The 23,889-nt window shown below is 39.8% G+C and overlaps 1 protein-coding gene, 1 long non-coding RNA gene and 3 other non-coding genes across 7 annotated transcripts in view; 1 reads left to right on the top strand and 4 right to left on the bottom strand.

The window, feature by feature from the left end:
• Positions 1-3,296: 3,296 nt before the first annotated feature.
• LOC126405382 (uncharacterized) lies at positions 3,297-5,269 on the bottom strand. Its single transcript, XR_007571571.1, has 4 exons — positions 5,204-5,269; positions 4,371-4,416; positions 3,667-3,708; positions 3,297-3,425 (listed from the first exon to the last, which is right to left on the bottom strand). It is a non-coding gene; the product is annotated as an uncharacterized LOC126405382 (long non-coding RNA).
• Positions 3,519-3,608, bottom strand: LOC126406210 (small nucleolar RNA SNORD88). Its single transcript, XR_007571676.1, has one exon. It is a non-coding gene; the product is annotated as a small nucleolar RNA SNORD88 (small nucleolar RNA).
• On the bottom strand, positions 3,779-3,870 carry LOC126406207 (small nucleolar RNA SNORD88). Its single transcript, XR_007571674.1, has one exon. It is a non-coding gene; the product is annotated as a small nucleolar RNA SNORD88 (small nucleolar RNA).
• LOC126406209 (small nucleolar RNA SNORD88) lies at positions 4,482-4,573 on the bottom strand. The gene has a single exon (XR_007571675.1). It is a non-coding gene; the product is annotated as a small nucleolar RNA SNORD88 (small nucleolar RNA).
• A 4,144-nt stretch (positions 5,270-9,413) lies between the features above and the next one.
• si:ch211-51c14.1 (protein kinase C and casein kinase substrate in neurons protein 3) overlaps positions 9,414-23,889 on the top strand; it is a 19,087-nt gene continuing 4,611 nt past the window's right edge. Inside the window, exons 1-6 of one of the 3 annotated variants that reach the window (XM_050069671.1) lie at positions 9,414-9,672; positions 13,443-13,508; positions 20,351-20,507; positions 20,715-20,950; positions 22,013-22,168; positions 22,290-22,465. In XM_050069671.1, coding sequence (XP_049925628.1) covers positions 13,449-13,508; positions 20,351-20,507; positions 20,715-20,950; positions 22,013-22,168; positions 22,290-22,465 — 785 coding nt within the window. In that variant the 5' untranslated portion in view covers positions 9,414-9,672; positions 13,443-13,448. Of the gene's footprint in view, positions 9,673-9,799; positions 10,140-13,442; positions 13,509-20,350; positions 20,508-20,714; positions 20,951-22,012; positions 22,169-22,289; positions 22,466-23,889 lie in introns of those variants that run through there. The other 2 variants (XM_050069673.1, XM_050069674.1) reach the window with 2 other exon arrangements.

Raw genomic sequence — 23,889 nt, 5'->3', positions numbered from 1 at the left:
CCCCCCCTCTCTCTCGACAAAATCCAGGGGGAAACAAGCAGCCACCGGGCCGAGGGGATCTGACAGAAAAACGCTTATATCGAGTTTTAATACTATGATTGTTCTTACAATTTTTAAACTTTAAATGGGAATACTGGAATACTGATATTGATATGAAGAGATTTATTGTTACTATTTATCATTACTTTCATCGTCCTTACTGTTATTACAGCTTCAGAGAGTTCCTGCTTTCTGCCTCTGGTGGCTGACGTGGCGCTCGTGTGCAGTCGGCGCATTTTCTGACTGTGTGATGAAGATAATCGTGTTGGTTATATAGATAAATATATATGTATATATAGGTATTTTTGAATTGAAAGATGCATATTATTTAGTGCACGGTACCCTTAACATTGCTTCTGTATGACGAGAAGCATTGCAACTTAATGTGAAGCACATTTTAGAAACACTTCCTTTCTCCTTGCTGTTTTTCTTTTTGTCAGACTGTGAAGCTTTAATCAAAATGACACGTGTATGGCCTCAAAATATGATTTTCTCACTCTTTTAAAAAGTTAGTTGGCACTTATATGCAGATACTGAGTGTGTAGCAAGTGTTACTCTAGGGGATGCCCATGATACACATAAGTGAAAATTATATATCACTTTATTTAACTTTAAATGTATTTTTGAATTCCGGCTACTCCGTTTTTTTGATTGATAACATTCACAAATATGCTTTTCCCATGTCTCCATGTGCCATATTGCCATCACTGCACATTTACATCTCATTAAAACCTCAGTCCTGCTTTTCTCACTGTTGCTGAGATCAAATATAAGGGCTCTCTCATGACCTCTCTACCTTGAACAACGCTTCACCTCTCCTGCTGCTTTTGAGTCCTCGAACACATATCAAACGTGCGTTTTACATCGGGGCATTGATGAGGGAGTCCACTCCCTTGCGGCCCTGCTACTCCTCAGTCTGTTTTTGCAAAAAGATAAATGAGATTTCATAGATAGCGTTGCTCAAAGTGCACACACACACACACACACACAGGCTTGTGAATGAGTAAAAGTGGATTTGTCTCTGTATTTGCTTTGTGCTGGTGGTCAAGGAGAGATTATATTTGAATGCAAAGGAAATAGCAATAAGGACGATGAAAACAATGGTCATCTAATTATGGTTTAAGATGTAAAAAAAAAAAAAAGAAAAAAGTCTCAAAAGTTCTAAAGAATCTCTGTCTTCCAAATAATGTTTAACATGAAAAGGTACAATGTATTTATTTAACTGTTCTGCTTTCTATACAGTTCGACCTGTTCTCTACATCTGCTCCCTTCCACTGTTAATAGCCTGACAGTATTAAGAGCTCCAGTCTGTTCTCGCTCATCATTTGCATCTTCTTGTTTGTACAAAGCACCTTCTGCAGTCGCTGACATGTGCCAGTATGCTCACAGCTCATTGTTTATTACCAGCATATTATGCAATGACCCTATTTCCATTAGCAACTGTGGCTTTTCACATTTCCCTTTAAAGGTTTTGAAGTCATTTTCAGCCAAAAAGGGGGCATGTTTCTGAAATGGTGAACAAGCAGAATGTGGCTCCCAGATTCTCCTTGTTTCTATCAGGTCTCTAAAACGCTTGCTAGTGTAAACAGGGCCCATAATAACTTTGGATAAGACATTTTGAAAACATCTCTTACTGCTACAATGATGTTCTCGTTAAGTGACCGCCGCGAAACAGTTTTTGGGGAATTGTTTTTAATCCTTTCTTTGCATTTAGAAGTTATAATCAAGATATGGTGGCTCGCCACTGCTGTCAGGAGAAAAAAAATCAGAGGGAATCGGTCTGACTCTATAGAAAGCATTTCTTTTTCCTTTAAGAGATCTTTTAAAAAATGAGAATATGAACTGATGAAAGGTAACTTACAGAATATATATGTATATGTGATATGCATATACACACATTCATATAAACATATATGAATTTCAAATGTTTTAAGAGATAATAAATTGTTAGAATTATAATAAAGATACAGAAACAAAGTTGTAATTTATGTTTTCTGATTTCTTGACTGAATTATGCTTAATTTCCATCTGGACACTGATGTTTACCTGTGGAGCGACACTATGGTGTCTAAACATATGCCACTCGCTGACTGTGTAGGTTCACAAATTTGGATGTGGTGTACTGTTGTACCATTTTAAATAACACTGATTGAGGTCAAATTGGTTACTCAGGTGATTTCAAATCTATTTTTATATATATAAAAATTGTCATTTTTGTAGGTGAAGTATTCCTTTAAGCTATTTGGGCCGACAGTGTTGCAGTAATACTTAAGATTACATCCCACTGAGTACACTGTAGATAGTGTACCAATGATATACTTAATAGGTATCTATTGATATGTAACAATTTTGTGTGTTTTTTGTGTTTTGTGTCATTTTTAAATTACTCTTATTAATAATTTCAGGGTACAGTAAACCTTCAAGCTTAGTCTCTCTTTTCATAGTAGCTACTTAACCAAAAGAAGCCGAACTGTGTTAAAAACTTTACTTAAAAATATAAGTTTATATAAAATCTAAACTTTCATGTACAATAATTGATGTTATGCATACATTCAATAGCTTGCCAGTGTTGTTCATACAGTTTACTGCCTGATGTACACAGTAAAAATAAGTTTTGATCTTCAGGTCACATTGGATCCACTGCAGAACTGTTACTCAGTATTAGATCATTAAAAACACAACTACTCTATAGCCACAGGTATAAAAATATGACATTAAAGGTTAGCTTAAGGATTTTCTCTAGCAACAGTAACAATGTACACAACATTATGGTCTTCATATTTTGATTTTATGTTTTGGTATGTCACAATTTTAAAATGATACAATTTATTGCTATAGACATTGTTTCCACTGTATTCTGGAAAGTAAGAATTTCATTTCAAAGTCCCCCTCAAACACAAAGTTGTCAGCCCCTTATTTACCAGCTGTTTGTCTTCCTCCCTCCTACTTACTTTGGTACAGGTACCCATAAAGTATGAATATACAAAACACTAGAGTTACCCAGTGTTGCTCATAACAGCGGATCTCATCTTCACAAGTTTTGGATTTGTCATTTGATCAAAATCAGTCCATTTCAGTACGAGGTTGTCAGTACTGTGAGTCAGTCTACAGAATAGTCAAACTGCAACACATTCATAAATGCTGCAGTTGAATCATGTCACAGTGACAAACCCAACAGCTGAAAGGGTCATAAGTCATCACATCAATAATTTGCCACCCCTTACTCAGTGTATTTGTACAAAAGTGAAGAAACAACATAAGATGCAGAGTTTTATTTGATTTAATCAGAGCAAATACAGAATATTAAGCTTTGAAAATTAACAAAAAAAAACATTGAAACATAAAATGGTTATAAAAGCAGGTGATGTCTGTGGGAGGACCAGTACCTGTAACAGAAGGAAAAGAGCAGTCAGAATAGTCACAATCATACAAGGTTTTTAAAAAAAAAAAAAAAAAAAAAAAAAAAAAAAGGTAGCCATCGTCTCATCAGACTCTGCCTTGTCAAGGGCAGAGACGCACTTCTGTCACCACTGATTTTCTGAGCCCAGTGCTATCCATCACAAGAGATCACCATTCACACAGTGTCTGCTACTAAAAGCCAAGAGATGAAGCGTTAAAAACACAAACCTGATGCAAATCCTGTCTATGAGTGGCTTCTCTTCTTAACACCTGAAAAAAAAATACAAAGCAACAGTTACTGTCTTGTCATAATTCTCACTTTGGACCACCATGAGTTCATTTTCTCCTCAGAAACTCTGGCTTGTCAGGGCCAAAGATGCACTTTTGTCTTCAGACAGACTCAGAGCCCAGTGCAAGTCATCAGGGGAGACGGACAGCTACATACACTCAAGTTTGAAGGAACGTATGAAAAATGGCACTGGTTGCAGTAGCCGACATGCACAAATCTATCTGGCTTCACTCTGATAGTTTCCTAGCTCTTATCAAAACAAACTTCACATTTAGTATATAAGTGTTAAATCATCTTACTATTTCCATAGTGATGTTGCGCTCAAAGCAGACTACTTGACACAGAGTTGACTTACAATGAAGACAAACTGGCAAATTGCATCAATCACAGCACACTTAAATCCCTCGAACAACCCGAACAAGGGCTATTCAATTGCCAATTTTAAAGTATTATTATTAATGTAGTATGCAGCTGTGCCTGTTTTGACTCAGAGTTCATAAGAGTGAAGTGTAAAATGAGTGTTCATTGCCCTCCAGTGGTTAAAGTTCATAATTATGAACATTTTATTAATAAAAAAAAAAAAAGTGTTGAGAAAGCTGTGTGAGAGTATTTCTAATTGTGAGGATACTTTGATTTTACATACTTTTGTTTGCAGTAGAGTCCAGTCTAGGAGTGGCTCCACTTGTGACCTGAAAGCACAAAAAGTATGTTACTGTGTTGTCATCACCATAAACTTTGACCATCTTGAATTCATTTTCTCCTCAGAAACTCTGGCTTGTCAGGGCCAAAGATGCACGTTAGTCTTCAGACAGACTCAGAGCCCAGTGCAAGTCATCAGGGGAGAGGGGCAGCTACATACACATATGGTTTTAGATAATATAAAATGGACATTTAATTTACTATACGCGTTATAAAATGCATTAATGTTGGGCTGCTACTTAGCTTTTGATAACTGACTTTCTGTAGCTCTTCATACTGTTAGCTACAATGCTAATGTAGCCTAACCACGTGGAGATAGCCGCACACTGTCGGCCTATATCAGCTGCTGGTATATGCTACGGCAAACGGCGGCGACGGTCGACAACCAAACCCAACTCAGAAATGCGTGAGTTGAAAGTTGCCATGTTCAACAGTAGACAATATGTGCCCTGTTAGAGGCCTCATGCTTTCAGTCGTAGCCGCATGTCACAGTGTTGAATTCGGCATACCATGTAGCCACCACAGGGGTCTAAAATTTTAATAAACCACTCAGATTCACAAACAGCTCCCGCAGTTTGTTACTCAAAGCGTTAATCGAACCGAATTAAAGTTTAACGTATAGTATATGACAATTCGTAGCAATGAATTATAACATCGTTAATTAGCAAAACAGCGGTAGGTTGCAGAAGCTGGTGTTAAAGCAGTTATCATTTCAATAATCTATAACTTATGACAAAAATAAACTTCATATTAATGAAATACAAACTATAATCTTACCAGTTTCACCGATGATGTTTCAGTCGCTGCAGACAGCAACCAAGTGACTGCTGTTGGTCCTGCTTCTTCGCTTTTTTATATCGGCGGTTGGAAGCCAACTAATAAGAAGATTACCGCCCCCTACTGGACTGGAGTAAAATGGAACTGAGCTTCAACTCCAGCTTCCTTTTCAGGGGCCTGGTATTATCATCCACTTTATTTGCCATTTTCAAATAACTCGATGAGTAAACTAAGATGTCAGCTTCACCTTTAGATGCACAATAAAGGGAGGCTTCACAGCCAGAGAGAGGCTTCACCAAACAAATAACAGATAACACAGGGATGCTTTAAAGAAGTAATTGCTGCCCTCTGGTGGCCACACTGTGCAAGTACAGGTCAATTTTAAATGCAATTGGAAAGTATCAACCGGAAAAAATATGATGTTATTGTGTTTGACTTCACCATTCTAAATATGATATTTTAAAATCATCAGCTCGAAAAAATACTACTTTATTGTGTTTGACTACAAATTTTTAATGTCATATTTTGAAAGTACCAATAAAAAACCCATTTATGAGGCTCAGCCTGACTGTGATCATATTAGGAATATGTTGTTTACATGAGCACAGAGAAATTGGGTTATTCACATTACCCGTATACATCTTGGTGTCATTCAGCTAGCATATTCAGGTTTTCTTAAAGGGAATATGGTGTTAACATGCTCAAACACAAACAGAATACTCCAAAATGATCACTGATCATAATTATTCTTGTTCATGTAAACACACTCATTTCAGAACCAACTTGAGGTAACAGAAAAAGACAAAGGTCCTCTAGTGGTTACAATGACAAATGGCAACTACATGCTATTAGTAAGGTCAAACGCACCACATTTATGATACTTCCAAAATAAAACATTTACAATAGACAGAAGTAGTCATGCAGACCATGAGAGGGCAGAACAGAAATACTCAATAAGTATAGATGGGTCAGAACTGAGCTGAGGTAAAAGAAAAGAGAGGAGTAACAGGTTAAACAAACCTTACAGCATTTTTCTCAAGCACTGTTGTTTTGTAAACTTATTCACAAATTAGCTTCATCGGCCGGAGATATACTTGATTTGTAACCATGCATTCACTTAGACAACCTGCTGCATCATGGATAGAGTTACTATCTGTGTTACTGGCGGATTCCACCTGAGGGCACACCAGAGAACCCAGACCATAAAGAACTTCCTGATTTGCGTTATGGCGACACTGAACAAGGTTACCATTGTTAATACTAAGATCATAGCAAAAAAAAAAAAATGACACTGATGCCATTGTAGATGGTTTGTAAGGCCCCTGAATCAAGGACGTGACAACGACAGTTAGGTTTCTCACCCCTACTGTTCTAGAGTGCATTGCATCGCGTGGACATGATGTCACATTATTTTCTAAGGAAGTACGCAACCTACGGTCCAAAAGGATGTAGGATCATGCGCACATGAATGCATAGTTAAAGTATGTATAACTCCAGCTTTACAGTGCACCTTTACTGCACACAAACCCAGCCTATGAGCCGAACAACCTGTGTGTTACAATCACAAATCTTTCTTTTTTCTAGTGGTTACAATGAGGAACAGCAACTGCACTTTACTAGATAGGTCGAACACAACACAACATAGTACTTCCCTATGGTACTTATAAACTTAAACATTTACAAAAGACATATAATATGAATTTTAATTACACAAGTGTTGACACAGAGTGCTGCAGGGATGACTTTTTTCTGTAGGCCGCCGCTGAAGTTAGCATTGCCCTGGTTTTCTCATCAAAAGGCGGATAGGACTTTCCTACTGGAATTTGGATTACTGAAAAAAAAAAAAAGCTTTGTGGCAAACAAAAGTTTTGTTCAGCAAAATAATCTTCACAAATGAACACCACTTTTAGGATTTTTGTAAGCATAAATGCAATCACCAGAAGTAAATTGCTAACATGGGCTATAAACAAAGTACACCATGGTTGCATGACTTGATGTCGCCACAACATTGAGTCTGAAAAGCTGCATGGCCTACATGATGACTTTCTGTAGTCTCATTTAGCTTCTTGCTAGCAACCGTCTTTTTTTAGGACACATAAGGCCTCAAAATTTAGGAATGGGGTATTTACTGACGTCACAGACAAACCGACAAACACTTGCAGACCTTATTTCAGGCATCTAATCAAAAACCCGTTCAAAAAATCCCATTGACTTTGAGATGAGGGCACTGGGAGTGCTTAAATGCTAACACATCATCAGTGTTAAGCGACTCATTCCTGCACCACTCTATTGTCAGGCCTAATTGAGGCAAGAGAAAAGAGAAACGCTACAGGCTTATCACATTTTACAACATTTTTCTTTTTGAATTGGAAAGTTACTTTAAAATGACAGCTGTGTTGTGCATTTATGCATGAATTACCCTCTTACAGCACAGATAGTCTATGAGGCATTACCTTTTCATAGCACAAATGCAAATAATCAATGAACCAGACATGTTCATTTAAAATCATATGTATTTCTTCCTTCTAGTGGCCACCGCACACTACTACAGATGTTTACTAAAAAGAAAAAAGAAGTTATTCACTTTGACCACAGGGGGGCACAGCACTTTGGGTGAAAATCTTGAAAATAAAAAACAGGTTTAGACCTAGAAAACACCTTTACAAAATGATAAGCAATGTTGGACCTGGACCAGACGGATTATCTGGCTTTAAGTATGGGCTTTAAATCTGCCTCAAAGTGATCAGTTGATATGATATGACCTGAAATAAACACAATATCAAGGATGACAGTGAGCTCATTTACATTTTGACTTACTGTTTTTATGGTCTTGCATTGAATCCATCCTCACAGATGCAGTACAGAGGTTTGTGCAGCAGATCTGTGCTTTGAATGTCAAAATCTTGGAAATAAATCATTTTAAACACAATTACACATGGTTGAAGGCTTGGCGGAGTCAATAATTTTAACACATGCAGATGTGAGAGCAGATGAGAGATAGTTTTTTTTAAGATCATTTTAGATCAGTTGGAACCCAGTTGTTTAAAGGGTGATTTAAGATTATGCCTTATGATGTCTGGTTTCATAAGTCCATCAAATAATCAAGGTTAATGTTCTTGAGTGCACTTATCTAAAAAACAACACTATTTATAATGCACTTTTTTCACTTTTCTATATACAATAAAAAGGAGTGCTTCAAAGTAAAGCATAATTTTGGTGTAAGAGCAACAAAGTATCTTTGTACTGAGATCATTTTTTCATGCAACATAATAAAGTAAACATGTGTCTACTTTACTGAAATATCTCAGGCTTCTTTGCCTTTCGTTATCTGAGAAACTGACAAGTAGAAGAAGACTGAAGTGGTGTTGGAGTCACTCTAATATTTACACAGTAGTTTGCTGCAGGGTGAATCTTCCACTTGTTGACATTTTCTGTTTCTTATGCCTATTATCATTTTAATCACAGGATCCCACAGTGTTGTCATATCTGTCTACTATCCTTCCAGATTTGATTACAGGATTACTAACGCAGGATTACTGATTCTTCCTAAGAGCAGGTTGTAGCTGGGCGTAAACTTCTGCGACGTATAACAGCTGTGTAGTTATTTACATGACATGTTCTGGCATGGCAAAGTTTCACAAGTTCAGCATAGCATGAGGCAAGAGCAGGATATGTGAGTGTGTGAACAATTCTTCTTCAGGGGTCTTTGACTTCAAAGAATCTCTGCCTTTAACACAGACACACGCACACATGCACGCACACACCGGATGTGTCCTCCAGCTGTGGAGGCAGGCCTGCAGAAGTATCCCGGGGGAGTGTTGGGGGGAAAGGAAAGAGTGGGTATAAAGACAAGCACAAGGGGATGGAGTTTTCCTTATCTGGTCACGCTGCTTCGCGCTTCTTTGTAAAATAGTAAAACACAGTTAATGGGTCAATTTACACACACCCATACGTACACAGACTCTGGCTGGATGACTCAGCTATTGTCTGACTCACCTAGACATGCAAACACACATACACAAACACCAAATAATATAGCAAACATCATCACGGCTACTCCAAGGGAGGTGAAGCGAGTGAACAAAAGAGAAAAAGAGACGATATTCAACAAGTGGTGAAGAACAAAGAACAAGAGAGCAAGTTTCCTGCAGCTGTTTTGGATAGAGAAAGGAAGAGAGGGAGAGAGAGACTAGGAGAGGGAGGGAGGGAGGGAGGGAAGAGAGAGAAAAAAAAAGAAGCCAACTCATCTGACACAAACAGTGGGCCAAAGAAAGGGGAAGAGCAGGAGCAGCAGTGTCCAGAACGAGTGGAAAATTAAGGTTTGAGAAGACAAGGAGAAGTGTAAAGAAGACAAGACAGAGACAGAAAAAGAGACTGAGAGTCTGCACGAAGATTGGACTGGAAAAAAGAAGTCTGAAGCTGCCAAACAAAAGGGGGTTGAAGCAGAGAGGGCCCCAACATTTAGAGAGGTAAGGAACTCTGATCGCCCTCCGTGGCTGTGTAAGTTGCATTTCAGAGATGTCTGATGAAGTGATTGAGCTCCTATTTCTGCTCTGTGTGTTCATTTGTTACTATATATTTCCTCTATGCAATGTGTGTGTGCGGTGAGTTATGTGTGACAGATGAAACGGGGACAGGGGGAGGAGTGAGTGAATGTGTGTGTGCCAGAGAGGGTGCAGGATACTGGGGTGAAAGAGTTGGTTGGTTGAAAGCTCCAGATGGGATCTTTCAACTCAAATTACATTAGGTTTTAGTTAGTTACAAAGTTTTTGACATGGAGAGTTAGAGTTTTAGATGCTGGGAAGACTGGGGGAACGCAAGTTACTGGATTGCTGCAGGACTTTTGAAAAGTGGGGGAACAAATTTCCTGTCTGACCTGCCAAGAGATTTAGAGTCTGGAGGACCCATGGTGGAATTCTATCTGTGCTGGTAGGTGGTAAGTTATATAATATACTTACTTTAAAAGACAGTGGGAAAGTACATGATACATATTATAGTACTGTTAACTTCTGTGGCTCTGAGAAAGTCAGCAAGTTAGGAATATATTCCTCAGAAATATCAGAGACAACACCGAAAGCCAGTTTGAAGTTCCACTGAGGCTCTAATAACTATAATTTTGGTTTCATTTTCTTTACATATATATTTTTAAAGATTTCATATGGATATTCATATGATACATCAAATCTGAGGCCAATCCCAGCTCTTCAGAGAATGTTTAAATCGATTATAAAGTCTACCAAATGACATTTGGTGCCATCAAATTGATTCCAGTAGAGATAGAGTTGCACAGCGCACTTTCTCTTCCACGCAGACAGCTCATAATGCTCATAAAGAGTATGAAATTATATTATAAAGAGGCATGCAAATAGATCACAGCTAAGACTCAGGAGTTTGCTTGCGTCATGAAGGTGGGGACTTCTTAGTTAAATTTGCAGGAATGCACCAAATGATTTGATACAGGCAGGGACAGCAGAGCTGCCCCACCCCCACGATCCTCTGAAAACTCGGACACAGTCATATCCAGAGGGGAGCCAGGCAGCGGGAGGACAGGAAGTCCAGGTCAGAGGTTAAAAGGGAGGCGATTCATTATTTTTTTGACCTCCTGTAGGACTCAGGGTTGTGCAATCTACAAGGCCTCGCGGCAGAGACAGAGACAAAAGCAAGCTGAGGAAGACCCAGGCAGGGAGAGGCATGGCATGATGCTCTTAGTGGAGCATGTGATGCCCCGTGAACAGCAGGATGTGGAGGAAAATCATTGAATCTAATTGTGTGCCTAACAGAGCCATGGGGAGAGATGGCTGCAGGGAGGAAAAACAGGCAAGACATGAAGGCTGTGTCTGGGTGGAGTTCAGCTCCGGGTATGAAACACCAGAAGGCAAAACTGCTGTGTGTCTAAATATTTAACTGGAAAAGTTTCTTTTTTGGAAGTGGGAAGTAAAAGTCAAAGATTCCAAATCCTTTATGTAGATCAGTTGATTTTGCTTCAGCCAGAGCTCACTGCAGATTGCGTGTGTGCCGGTGTTTCGTCTGTGAGCAAGTGCGAATGATATGTGTCGACCTTTAACCTCTGTTTATTTTAGGATAGCTCATGTTTCAAAGCTGGGATAGCTGGGAGAGGATACTCCATGTTGTTGTAATGGCATGTGCGACGCTGCCTCGATTTACTGTACACTCCCTGGTTCAAATTTACAGTACCGTCATCTTCCAACAGCGACTACAACTCTTTAATGGCTTTACAGAACCTCCATTATATGACTCAGTCTCTGACACTCTGCACCTGCTCTATATCTTGGCACCAGTCATTTATCTGAAGGGATATCAAATACTCTCATATCACAGACCCTCAAATAGATATACTGTACATTAGAGCAGTCACTCCCAGCCAGAGGTACCTCTAAGACAGGGGATACTTATGCAGATGTAACCTCAAGTGCCTTAGCTAAACTAATCTAAATATTCATGGTTAATTTGTATGACGAAAATATGTTAACATCCACCATTACATCAACTATTTCATTAATGACTGAATATCTACTCTAAAAGTAATTTAAATAAACACATTTGTACCATGAGTGATTATGAGTGATGGGTTCGTGATTCCCTCTGACAGTGCTGAGGGGCATGTCTCACAAAAAAAAGTTGAAAGGATATGTTTTCTTAATGGAAAATGTGGTTCTCCACTGACTCTCATGGAGAGGCAGTGGTAGATCTTCCTAAAAGCAACATAGGCAGAAAATTAAAAAATAAAAAGATTTAAAAATATTGAAAATAGGGCCAAAATGACCCAAAGATGTAATGCTAACAGTCAGTCTGTAGTAGGGCTACAGCCAAAATACACAGGACATGTCTGCCATGGCTCACAACAGAGTGCATCCATTATAATCAACTGAAACTGTTACACTGACCACTGCACGGGCATGCTGCTCAACGTTATTTTTACGCAGCTAGTCTATTTTTTTCTTCTTTACATGCAGCTCTTTGGTCCTCCAACAAGTAAAAACTACATAAAACTGTGCAAAAAATGAATACAACCTGTTTAAAAAATGATATAAATGAATATGTCATTGTACCAGAGGCAATGCGAAGCAGTAGAGCAACCCTTTGTGTTTTTCACATTTAAATAAAAAATAAATAAATAAAATCAATGCGTCATGCAGTTAAAACGATCCAGTTAATCAGTTAATACAGTGTGCGCTTCCAAAGCCTGCACTAACAACTGCATTATCACTTGGTGAAACTCAATACACAGCTGGCAGCAAGCACACGCTGCAAAGACAAAGAGTCAGTGTAGCAGGTGAAAATCCCCTCTCAGCTCTACCTGACGTGATATGACGTGACCGTGACATGTGTATTTTGGCTGCTGCACCTTTAGTCCTGGCAATGCAGTTCACCTTAATGTGTTCGTCAGTGAGTGATCATCACAGTCAGAACATGCTAGCGCATTGATAGGTGGAGGAGTGGAGTGTATGTGGACAGCATTAGAGTTAGAGAAAGAAGATGATGAAATTTGCACATACTGTTTCTTTAAATGATTATTTTATTATTTTTACATTATGGTTTGTTAACTAAGTTGTTTATTTGTTGGAAGGGGGGCACTGGAACCTTACTTAGGGCGACGGATATCCTCGGTCCAGCACTGTGTGGTGGGGTATTTGCTGGTGGTTTTGAACTGATATATCAAACTGTCCAAAATGTAGATGAGGACAAAATCATGTGAGAATAAAATCTAGAAATAATGAGTCGCATACTTTCTCTAATTGCGATCACTTCTGCTGAACTGAAATGTAACATCATGGTCTTCACAATCCTTTAAGAATGGCTAATTTTACAATTATATATGTACAAGGACGTATGTTTTGTTTCAACATTGGAGGGTTTGGGGGCCCACCAGGAAAAACACTTAATGTCCTGCATTCTAGAGAATTCTCATGCACCAGTTTACGCCCTTACTGCATTAATTTCTGGAGGAGTCATCTGCTTTTGTGTTTTTTGTCAGGTGCATAGGCCTATATTCTAGATACTGAGATGGACATATCCACTGCATCCCCCTGAAATCTATCCCTGTGTATTTATACAATATGTCTGACTCAGATAACATTTTATTGTTCCACTGTAGCTACAAAGCCCCAGAGCTTTCATTATCTACATGTAAAAGCTGATTACACAAAGGTCAGTGTGCAGATTACAAGGCAGAGTGACACCACTCTGAACTAATCATATACTCTTTACTCTCTCACAGAACAGGATGTCAACGCTACCATCAGACAACAGCCCTGAAGATGCAAGCAGTCGCAGCTTCTGGATGGTAAGACCACGTGTTTTGTGTGTGCGTCTCTGTCTTTGTCTGTTTGTCCTCTGAGAGAGAGAAAAAGACTGATCCACAAGACAGCTTTTCCCCTGGTCTCTCAGGTCTCGATGACCTTCCTGTCAAAACAGACTAAACAGTTTTGTCGTTCAGGCTGCGTATCAGTGTGAACAAGGCTGTGCTTTCATTTTTAAATGTGAAAAGTAACCATTGTACACTCTGAATCGCCTTGCTTGGGTTAACCATGCTCCGGGAAGGTTTTTGTGATAGTGCTCAGCTCATTAGGTATTTGATTGTCTGTGTTCACTCGACAAAGTAGACTGTACAGCACAGGGGCCGCATCTCTGGGGATCCAGGACAAGTTTTTCCCATTTTCACTGCTCTCTGCAACATCATTGTTCTGCTACAGCACTGCTGCATGATGTTTTTAATTTGTACTTTCTTCTACTGGACAAGGAAAAATGGTCAGTTCATATAAAGAGATGAGAGATCCTTCACCTTTTTTTTCCTGATTTTACAATTTGTCCAAAGTGACTCAAAGGAAACGTTTGACAGTGACTTCCTGAAGTCTCTACTGATGACAAGTCTTTACTAGAAAGGCACTCCATCAAGGCCAAATACCGTGTCTCAAAATGTAATGGGTCCCTCCTTGTCCCATGCATGCTACACCCTTCCACCAAGTTTCCTGGACATTTTTTCTGTTATACTGCTGACAAACAGAAAAACATCAAACTGAAAACATAATCTTCTTGGCGGACGTAATTTGTGAGTTTTAGATGTGCTGGGCTGATTTTGTTATCTGTGCTGAGCTAACCAGCTACAGCTTTACCGTACAGATGTGAGAACGGTATCAACCTTCTCATCTAACTCTCTCATGAAAGTAAATAAGCAAATTCCCCAAAGTGTCAAACTGTTCTTTTAAAATAAGATCTCGACCATAATGTTGCATAAAACCACAGTCAAGAAAACCCCCACAGATTTAGATCGTTGTAAGTGGTGAACTTTACTTGCAGAACAAAGACTGCTACAGTAAGTGCAAAACTAGGACCGAGTTCAGACCCTCAGTGCAGTATCTTATTGACAGGACACTGTTAACCCTGTACTGCATACCGGTGTCCTCGGGAAACAGAGCACCCTTTTGTTCCTCGCCCCTTCCCCCACTTTTTTTCCATTGCCACACATGACAGCATGTTATGATATGTCTGTAAACAATCCAGTGAGGTGCAGGAGTACCTCAAAAGAAGCATATTTGACAGGGTTTTGAAAAAAATAAATATTTCTGTGTATATCAAATAAAGGGGGTTTCTCCTCATTGTGTTAGGTAACCTTTAAGAGTAGTATTGTATTATCAAATAACGTGTAACATGTATTGGTATAACCACAGTGCTATTTCTGGCAAGGATATACATTGTTCCATCTACAGCAATAACTCACAGGACATTATAACACATGATGAATTACACTGACAGTAAAACAATACTTGCCCAAATCTTTCCTATTCAGCTCCACTAACTTACCTCACTTAACTTCTCTGTGTTGTGAACTGCTCTGCATTCTGTTTACTTGACACAGTTCTGCCTCGCCACCATGTTTTAAAGCTGTAAACACTTCCAACATCCAAAGTGGCCCACTATCTAATTTGAGTGCGCTGCGCTGCCGCTTTAATATTGGCTTTGTCTCCCGTTGGCCTCGATGTGCTGCCCCACTTTCATCTCTCCCCTCCTGTAATTTTGGCAACCTCCTGTTGTGTTGGATGTGTTTCCAGGCCAATTCTCGTCTGTGTCATCCCGCCGCCATACCTAAAGGGCTGTCTGTCATTATACTGCAGACTTAAGCTCTTTTGTTTTGGATTAGCAAAGTCATCAGCACTTTAAAATATTTGCAATTACGGTGCATTCTGTTGGCTATACAAGTGTACTATAGTCACACATTAGATACATGCTGCTGGGCTCATTCCTGGATGCCATATTACACTCTTGCTGCCTTCTTTATAGACATTCTGTGATCACCGACATGCTGTGTTTCTCTAAACAAGTCCCCTTTGCTGTTTTGAGTTATAAGAAAAGATGATGGTGTTTTTAAATCTGTGACTCAGACTCTGTAAATGTTTGACTGGACTGATTGGCCTCTTTATTTTTTAAGACAACCATTTCTGTCAGGCGCTCTTTTAATCTGTTGTTTAATGCCGTGAAGCATCTCTGTTTTGTTTAGTGCATTGATCTATATTTGGTTTAAAAGCACTTTGGAAAGACATAAATATAAAAGCTGGCTTCTACTATTTACTACTACTTTATTACTACTACTGCTATCAGCATTACTGCTACTCCAACTCGTACTATTTCTTTACTATTATTATTCTAACCACTATTACTATAGCCATCACTGGTGCCCTTGTTACTACCACTTCTGGTATCATTGCTACTACTGCTGCTAGTACTACTTTTTTGCTGCAACCATTACCAGCTCGATAACTGCTAGTACTGATGCTGATGGTGTTCTACTTCTGCCAGTAGTTCCCGGCACTCTTTCTGTGCACTGACATGCTTTATAGTCTGGATTGGATCAGTTATATACGTGAAATGTGATTTTTCAATGGGGGCCCGTGGCCATTTTCTCTGATACTGCGCTTTGTTGCTTGGACAGACTCTCTAGTAGCGGATTTGCATCTGCCTCAGAGATTGGCCAACTGGGTCTCTGCAGCGTTGCCGTTGGCCTCAAACTAGATTCCTCAGCTGTTTCTGTTTAATTCTCAGACGAGTGAGCAGAGTCAGTGCAAACCACAACAGAGGCAGAATGAAAGAAAGTGAGGAAGGAGGAGAGAGAGGGAGAAACAGGGGGCCACTGATGAGAAGTACCCCAATTGATTCTGATTAGGGCAAGAGGAAACTAGTGTTTCATTAAAAGCACGTTTGAGTGCTGCGCTTTCTTTGAAGGCTGTTAGTATGAATATAAATCACTTTTACAGTCTCAGAGCACGTGCGGTGCACTTTTAACTTTTCTAAATTATATGACGACCACGTGACACTTGAAGTAAAGAAAATGAAACCTTAAAATAAACATTTACAGTCACACAAGTAGTTCAGTTTGAAAAGAATATGTGTAATTGAATTAAGAAATGTTAATAACTGTATAATCTAATGGAGATGTCCTGCATATTGATTAATCTAACCATATAGGCACTATGGGTGGAAATCACAGCGATACAATACTATTACAATAACTTTGCTACCACGATAATGATGGTATCACCATACAGTGATTCAGAGATACTTGATACATTGCAAGACAATCATCTATGATACATCACAATGTTTGTGTAACTGAATAAGAAAAATTATCCCTAAAAGGCAACAATCAGAAATTATGAATTTTTCACTGTATTGTGTTGCCACTTTCATAGAATTTGACAACTGAAATGAAACCATGCACAAATAAAACTACAAAGATTCTTAGCTTAGTGCCTCTTTAAGACACGCACACACACTGTATACATTGTAGCCTGACTTATGGCATTTGTTTTCTCCGCAACGTTATCACGATGATGATGAATCCGATGGCTATGCATGTTCAGTGGGTTGGCCATGAGCTTTACTTTCACAAGACAGCTGTTACATATCACGCAGTTTATTGATTAAAAAAAAGCCAAAGTGGGGCCACACTTTCGACTTGAAAGATGACTCTGCCTCTCTGATTAGTTTTCATCCGCTGTCCAACTTTGACTTTTCACTATTAGAGTTTCGTCTTCACTGCAATTAAGTTAACTTCAGTTCACTTCACCCTCATCCATTTGATGAGCCCCTCTATGAGGAGTCAAAAAGTAGTGAATTTGATTAGGCAAATTTGCAGAGAGTGCCTGCATGTTTAAATAAATATATTGATATTTCACGCCAGTCAGTGTATCAATAGCATATTGCAAGAGTAAGTAATACGATATATTCCTAAATCACTATTTTGTCCCACACCTAATAGCCACCTCTAGCAGAAAATATATTTGCCTTACCTTTGCTGCTAGCACTACTGACATGTTTTGACATATAAAGACTTAAGTGATTGACCTTTCTGTTGCAGCATTTAATTAACCACTAATTAAGACTCCCTTTAGGCTCAAAGACTTTGTCAATAGTCGGAAAAAAATAAAGAACTAGGTATTTGGTGGAGTACTCTGGGAAGCAAAAGTCTGCTCACAGTTGAGAGTGAGCAGCTGTTACTGTGAAGATTGAAATATCATCTTTCAGAGAATTTGCCAAAGAAAAAGTAAGATGGATCATAGAGCATCAAGGAACTGAAAAGCCTCACACGGGGTACTGTGACTGTAGTCTGTATGAAAAGCACGCACAACGTGTTAGCATCAATAATAAGATAGACCCACACCTGTGTTTGACAAGTGAAAAATGTCAGCCATGAGAAAGTTCTGCTCACTTTTGTCTCTTTCTTGTTACTTTATGTTGATTTTATGACATTAACAATAAGTGCATTGTCTCAGATGATTTAACACAACATGACAGCATATATGGTGTCCAGAGACTTTCAACCATCTGGCTAAATGTGTCAGTGACTAACAGATAGAGTCTGACAGAAAGCGAAAAAGAGAGTAGGAGTGAGTGCTGAGTAGGAGCTGACGGCGGCTGCCAGGAAAATTGCAGAGATTTCCAAATACCACATCCACAAACAACACATTTGCTTCAGATATGTTATTACACTCAGGGCCTTGCCTCTGCTGCCCTCTTGTTCTCCCTCTCCGTCTGGCTTTTTATGGCCGGGCCTCGTCCTCGTGTCCGCGGACCACACCCCGCGCTGCTGTCAGCATTAGAGTTTACCACAGGAAACCTAAAGCCAGTAAAGTGTCACTTGTGGCACGTGGGGGTTGACCTTAGATGGCTACAGCAGTGTCTCAGCTGTGGATGAGGATACAAGCTGTAACTTTTTATGACTGACGGATCAGAGAATGTGACACAGACCAAATGTTGAACAGGTAGCAGCTCTTATACTAGAAAGGTGTAACTAATAACATTATTAATGGCTACATACCATTTAGCTGTACCGGTTCTAGTTTAAGGATTTGTACACAACTGTCTGGGACACCTGAATGGAACAGAGCAATAATTAAAGGAATAGTTCAGCATTTTGGGAAATATGCTTAATCACTGTCTCGCTGAGTGTTGGATGAGAAGATCCATATCGCTCTCAAGTGTGAAGAATAAGGGTTAGTAAGATGAATGCACTGCATTGCCCTTTTATTTTTTTAAGCCTGCCTTAATCAGAGCGCTTTTTGCAGCTTGCATCATTTTTTAATTGTTGCTCGTCAACCAGTCACCTTAATGTACCCTAACTATATTAACATAAAGTCACAGAGGTTAGGTTTAGGCAAGTACAGTTACTGTGATTATGTTAAGGAAAACAAACATGGTGAGAACATACCTTAAAATATATAAGTTTGCAATCTATCTCTAGGGGAAAGTCTGCATTTTTGTGACCTATATACCATTCCAGCCTGCCTCCTTACAAGACTGCTCAAGACTGCATCCTTGTTTACTCCTGTCAGCGCCTTGGCCACGTGATCACAACCTTTCAAAATACATGGGATATGTACGAATTTAGGCGCATCACTTTAGTAGGAAAACGTACAAACAGTTTATGAGAACAGCCTGTGCAGTGACATAACCTCACAGATCTGTACCATAAAATTTGCATAAAAAGAGATGACAGATGGTGCCGCGCCTGGATGATGGTCAGTTCAAGGCTCATTTTAGGATGAATCAGGGACAGTTTGACAATCTGCTGTCAATCGGCCTAATTTTGGTTGGTAAAACTTTAGAAAGTAGTCGAGGCTACAGTTTTTCTTCAGATATGTCTGGCAGCTATGGGGCAAAATTGAAAGTGAGCTAACGTTAGCCTCATGCAAACCATGTATGCTACTACTTGTTGTCATTGCCACAACTGAAGGCCCACCACTCAGCTTACCTGATTGGACAATGGGAAAAAAAATGCTAATTATGTCACCTGTTTTTTTCTGCTTTGAGTTTGCTTAAGTGTTTTTCACCCTGAGGCATTCAGGGTGCTTCTGCAAAAACGCAAAACATAACAAAGCTGCCCCAGGATGCTAAAGTGTGCACTGTGTGTGATCGGGGCCTTATTATGTAGCTGAAGCCAACAGTCTGTTAGCTTATCATAATGACTGCAAGCAGAGAACAGTTTTGTTTCAAAAGTAATTTGGCTTAAATTGAGCAAATTCTGCTGTGTTTGTTAACGGAAATTTTACTAACAATATTTAGCATGCTCTAAAATTTCCCTGCCGCGCTCTGGTACTGGTTGTGCTGTCCATGTTGTTATTACCATTAGGCTACCACTGAAAAATGCTGGTTCCGGTTTGGCGCCAGAAATCACACCCATAATGCATTCAAGGCATCACCAGGCTAGGAATAAAGTGGATGAGCAGTAGTATCTGTCGTAGTAGAAGTAGTACGGTAGCCTAGTAAGAGTAAAAGAGTCATGCTGACGTGAACTGTTTAAGTGTTCAGTTTTATTTTCTAAATTAGTTTGTCTAAATGAGTTTTTTGTCTTCATGCTGTTGCCTGTCTGCCAGGAATAAACTATGAGCAGATGCACAATGTTGTATTCACTGGCATTGAAATGGTGGAACAAAAAAGAAAAGAAGCTAAAAGAGTGTATTATTGAACACTGGCAAAAAATATAAGCCCCTTTTGGCCTCTTCAGTCCAAAAAATGATTATGTTATTGGGTATAAGTTTCAGGTTTTAAAGCACAAAGTCCATTAAACCTCCCTCCTCTCTGTGTTTATATTGTGTGAACAGTAGATCTTCCTCTCTCTTTGTGTCCTGGCAGCCTGGGAACTATCAGCCCACTGTGAAGCGAACAGAAGATGCCTTCCAGGCCTGTAATGACATAGTGGCGTGTTTCCAAGAAAGAGCTCGCGTGGAGAGGCAGTACGCCCAGCAGCTCAGTGAATGGAGCAACAAGTGGAAGCCAGTAGTGGACTCCAGTAAGTACTGCAGCTGCAACCCCAGCTAGCTTTGTCTACAGCCTGTAAACTGTGATCACAAATTCCCCTTTTTGTGGTAAGAGATTGTAATAAGTTTGTTCTTGTTATTGTTTCATGTAAATAGTGGCTGGTCACCAGCATTTTTTCTAAAACGCAAAGAAAATTATATGGATTTATGATTCTCTGATCTTCATCTTCCTCCTTCAGGCCCTTTATATGGGTCTCTCTTGAAGGCTTGGCAGTGTTTTCTGTCCTCAGCTGACCGGCTGGCCTCCTTACACGCCTCCATCTGTCGCTCCTTGGTGTCGGAGGATGGAGACCGGGTCAGGACCTGGCAGAAGGACACCTTCCACAAGAAGTTATTTGGAGGCTTCAAGGAGTCCCAGGACATCGAGACGGGCTTCGCACGTGCTCAGAAGCCGTGGGCCAAAAGGCTGAAAAAGGTCTGAATTTTTTAGATTTAAAAAAAGGTTTAGTGTTATACTGATGATCTAAAGCTCTAGTCTGAAATGCTGATATAAAGTAGATACAATCAGGGTTCACTTCGGGACGTCAAAGTCACATTCAAGGATGACATTGCATTTTTTTGTCTGTTAGAGCATCTGCTCCATAAATTATTTCTGTTCTCCTTTGAGGAAAAAATCTGAAACCAAAAGGGAGGCATCTATTTTTAACATTTTTATTTTTCTAGGGATAGCACCCCATAGTTTGGCATCAATTCAACAAAACAGAAAAAGGATAATTCAAAGGGGGAACAATTGCACTGAGGGGTGTTGTGCAGGTTGCCAGTTGCCTGACACACATACAAAAACACATTCACACTCATGGCCAAGAGTAACCGCATGTCTTTGGACTGTGGGAAGGACATGGGGAGAACATTCATGCTCCACACAGAGGGGCTCCCCCACCCCAAGGTCCAAACCAGGAACCCTCTTGCTGTGAGGTGACAATCATAACCACTGCACCACCGTGCCACCACTGTGTGTTATATGTAAACAGAAATATGTGGAAGAAAAAATACTTACAGTACAGCCCCCGAAGACTTGGTTTTAAATTATTTTTCTTGATTACATTAAATGTTAACAACAAAATAAGATCTATAAAATAACATCTGTAGGTACACAATCTGCTTTTCTGTCATTGGAGAGCAGCTAAGGACACGAGGACATCCATCAAAAGCAGAGTAACATATTTGCATTAAAAATATACACAAGCCCCTCAGGGAATCAATACTTCATACACTAAACCTGACTGCAGCATCACAAATGGATAGTCATTAAGTAAATGGCCTCAATTCAAAGTCTATATTTAGACTCCAGAGAGCTAATGCACTATTATTTTATTCAGGGCATCGGCAAGATGCTTTTTTTAAGCCAGGTGCATCTCAGTTTGAATTGCTTTTGAATGGAAGTAGACAGGCACACCTTCCTTTGTGAACACTGTCCTGAATTTTTCTCATCTGATCACAGCTGTATGTAATAATGCATGTTTTGGTTTGTTCACAGCTGGATAAAGTCAGGAGGGCATACCACAAAGTGAGTCGTAAGGAGCAAGCAGCCAGAGAGCGAGAGATACACGCTCAGGGAAACCCGGACGTCGCCATTGACAAACAGAAGAAGATCCAAGAGGAGAGAGTGCTGGCTCAACAGGAGGCCGAGAAGGTAAGGATAGCACCCCTAATAATCAATTATACCTCTGTGTGAGTGTGTATTAATATGTAAATCCAATGAGACCCAGTGAGTGCCTGAGCTGTGTTTAAAGATGTGTCTAAATGGGTTACAGGTTCGTGCCCGCTATGAGAAAGTCCTTGAGGAGGTGAACCGCTATGCTCCACGCTACATGGAGGAGATGGAGTCCATTTTTGACCAATCGCAGGACGAGGAGCGCAAGAGGATTGTCTTCCTCAAACAGGCCTTTCTCTCCATCCACAAACACCTGGACATCACCAACAACGAGAGGTGAACCACAGTGTCCTGCGTGTGTGTGTAAAGTGCTGTCTCTTATGATCAGCTGAAGATCAGTGTGGTGAAACAGGTAGCTCTGCAGTGAGAGCTAAGTATGTAAAAATTAATCATTTGGCTTAATTTTGCCCTAATTAAAAGCTGTTTGCCTACATATGGCACATGAGTGTTTCTCGGTGACTCACTTCTGCTCTAATCAGGGAAATAATAGCTAAGACAGCAACTTAATTACTTTATAAACTCTGCAGGGGCCACAGGGGGATATAGGGTAGATGAGGAAAATTATATACTCTATTAATCTGCTTCATTTTGGGGTAACACTTTACTTAAAATGCTCTGAGCGGATTATGTGCCAATTAGAAGTTTCAATAAATTTTAGTTACAGTATAAACATTAGAGGAACCTCCAGCATTCCTGCGTGTTGTGTTTAGTATGCCCAGATTCTGATGCACTGTAAAGCCTTGTTCACACCATTTTAAGTAAACTCTCACAATGCATGATTAGCTGATTGACTATTTTAGTATAGAAAATAATGTTAACAATAAAAAACCAAATCAAAATATTTACCAGAGGACAGAAATAATTTCTCTCAGTTGGTATTTAGTGAAGCGGGACTGTTCTTTTTGACTGAGTTTTAGCTATGCTGCTGGTTTATACTGAAAATTACATGTTCAAAATCTCTTAAAATGTAAGCTTTAGTTAAAGCACTGAGAGGGTTTGAAGTGTGTATTGAAGTGTATGAGCAGAAAGCCGAATGCTGAAAGCATTTGAAATTTAAGTTTAAGCCCTGTGGGCAGTTGAATTATGTTGAATTGTTATGTATTTATGCAAATGCCGAAAGTAGTTGAGCCAACAGTTGAATAGGAAGAACTGAAAACAGGTGAAAAGCAGCTGAAATATCAGTGGAAGTCAGCGTCCAAGCAATAAAAAAGTGTAAATATCAGTTGAAGTAAAAGCATTTTAAAGGGACAGTTTTTAGGATTTAGTGGCATCTAGTGGTGAGGTTGCAACATTGCAACCAACTGAAACTCCTCCTGTGTGCCAAGTATGTAGAAGACCTACAGTGGCCTATGCGGAAATGCGAAAACAGGAAAATAGCGTTTGTCTGTTCTGGACTACTGTAGAAACAACATGGTGGGCTCCACGGAAGAGGACTGCTCTGTATGTAGATATAAACCGCTGGTTCTGAGGTAAAGAAAGCACAATGATTCTTAGGCCTCTAGTTTCGGAGACCGGGCGAGGCGGGGGCGCAGCGCACCTGCGCTTCGCCAAATGGGTGTGGCCAGACGGATTTTGCAAGTTTGGCATACCGTGCGCCTGGCGCAGCTACTCCTCTTTCCCACCTCCGTCCCTCCTACCTGCGCAAGTCGGAAAGAGGGAGGAGAGAAGGCGTGGAGTGGGTTTTACACACATCACACCAA

This window comes from Epinephelus moara, chromosome 18 (assembly GCF_006386435.1).
Source record: "Epinephelus moara isolate mb chromosome 18, YSFRI_EMoa_1.0, whole genome shotgun sequence".
NCBI classification, from domain to species: Eukaryota; Metazoa; Chordata; class Actinopteri; order Perciformes; family Serranidae; genus Epinephelus; species Epinephelus moara.
Note: the sequence above shows the minus strand (reverse complement) of the source record. Positions and strands in the feature narration are given on the sequence as shown.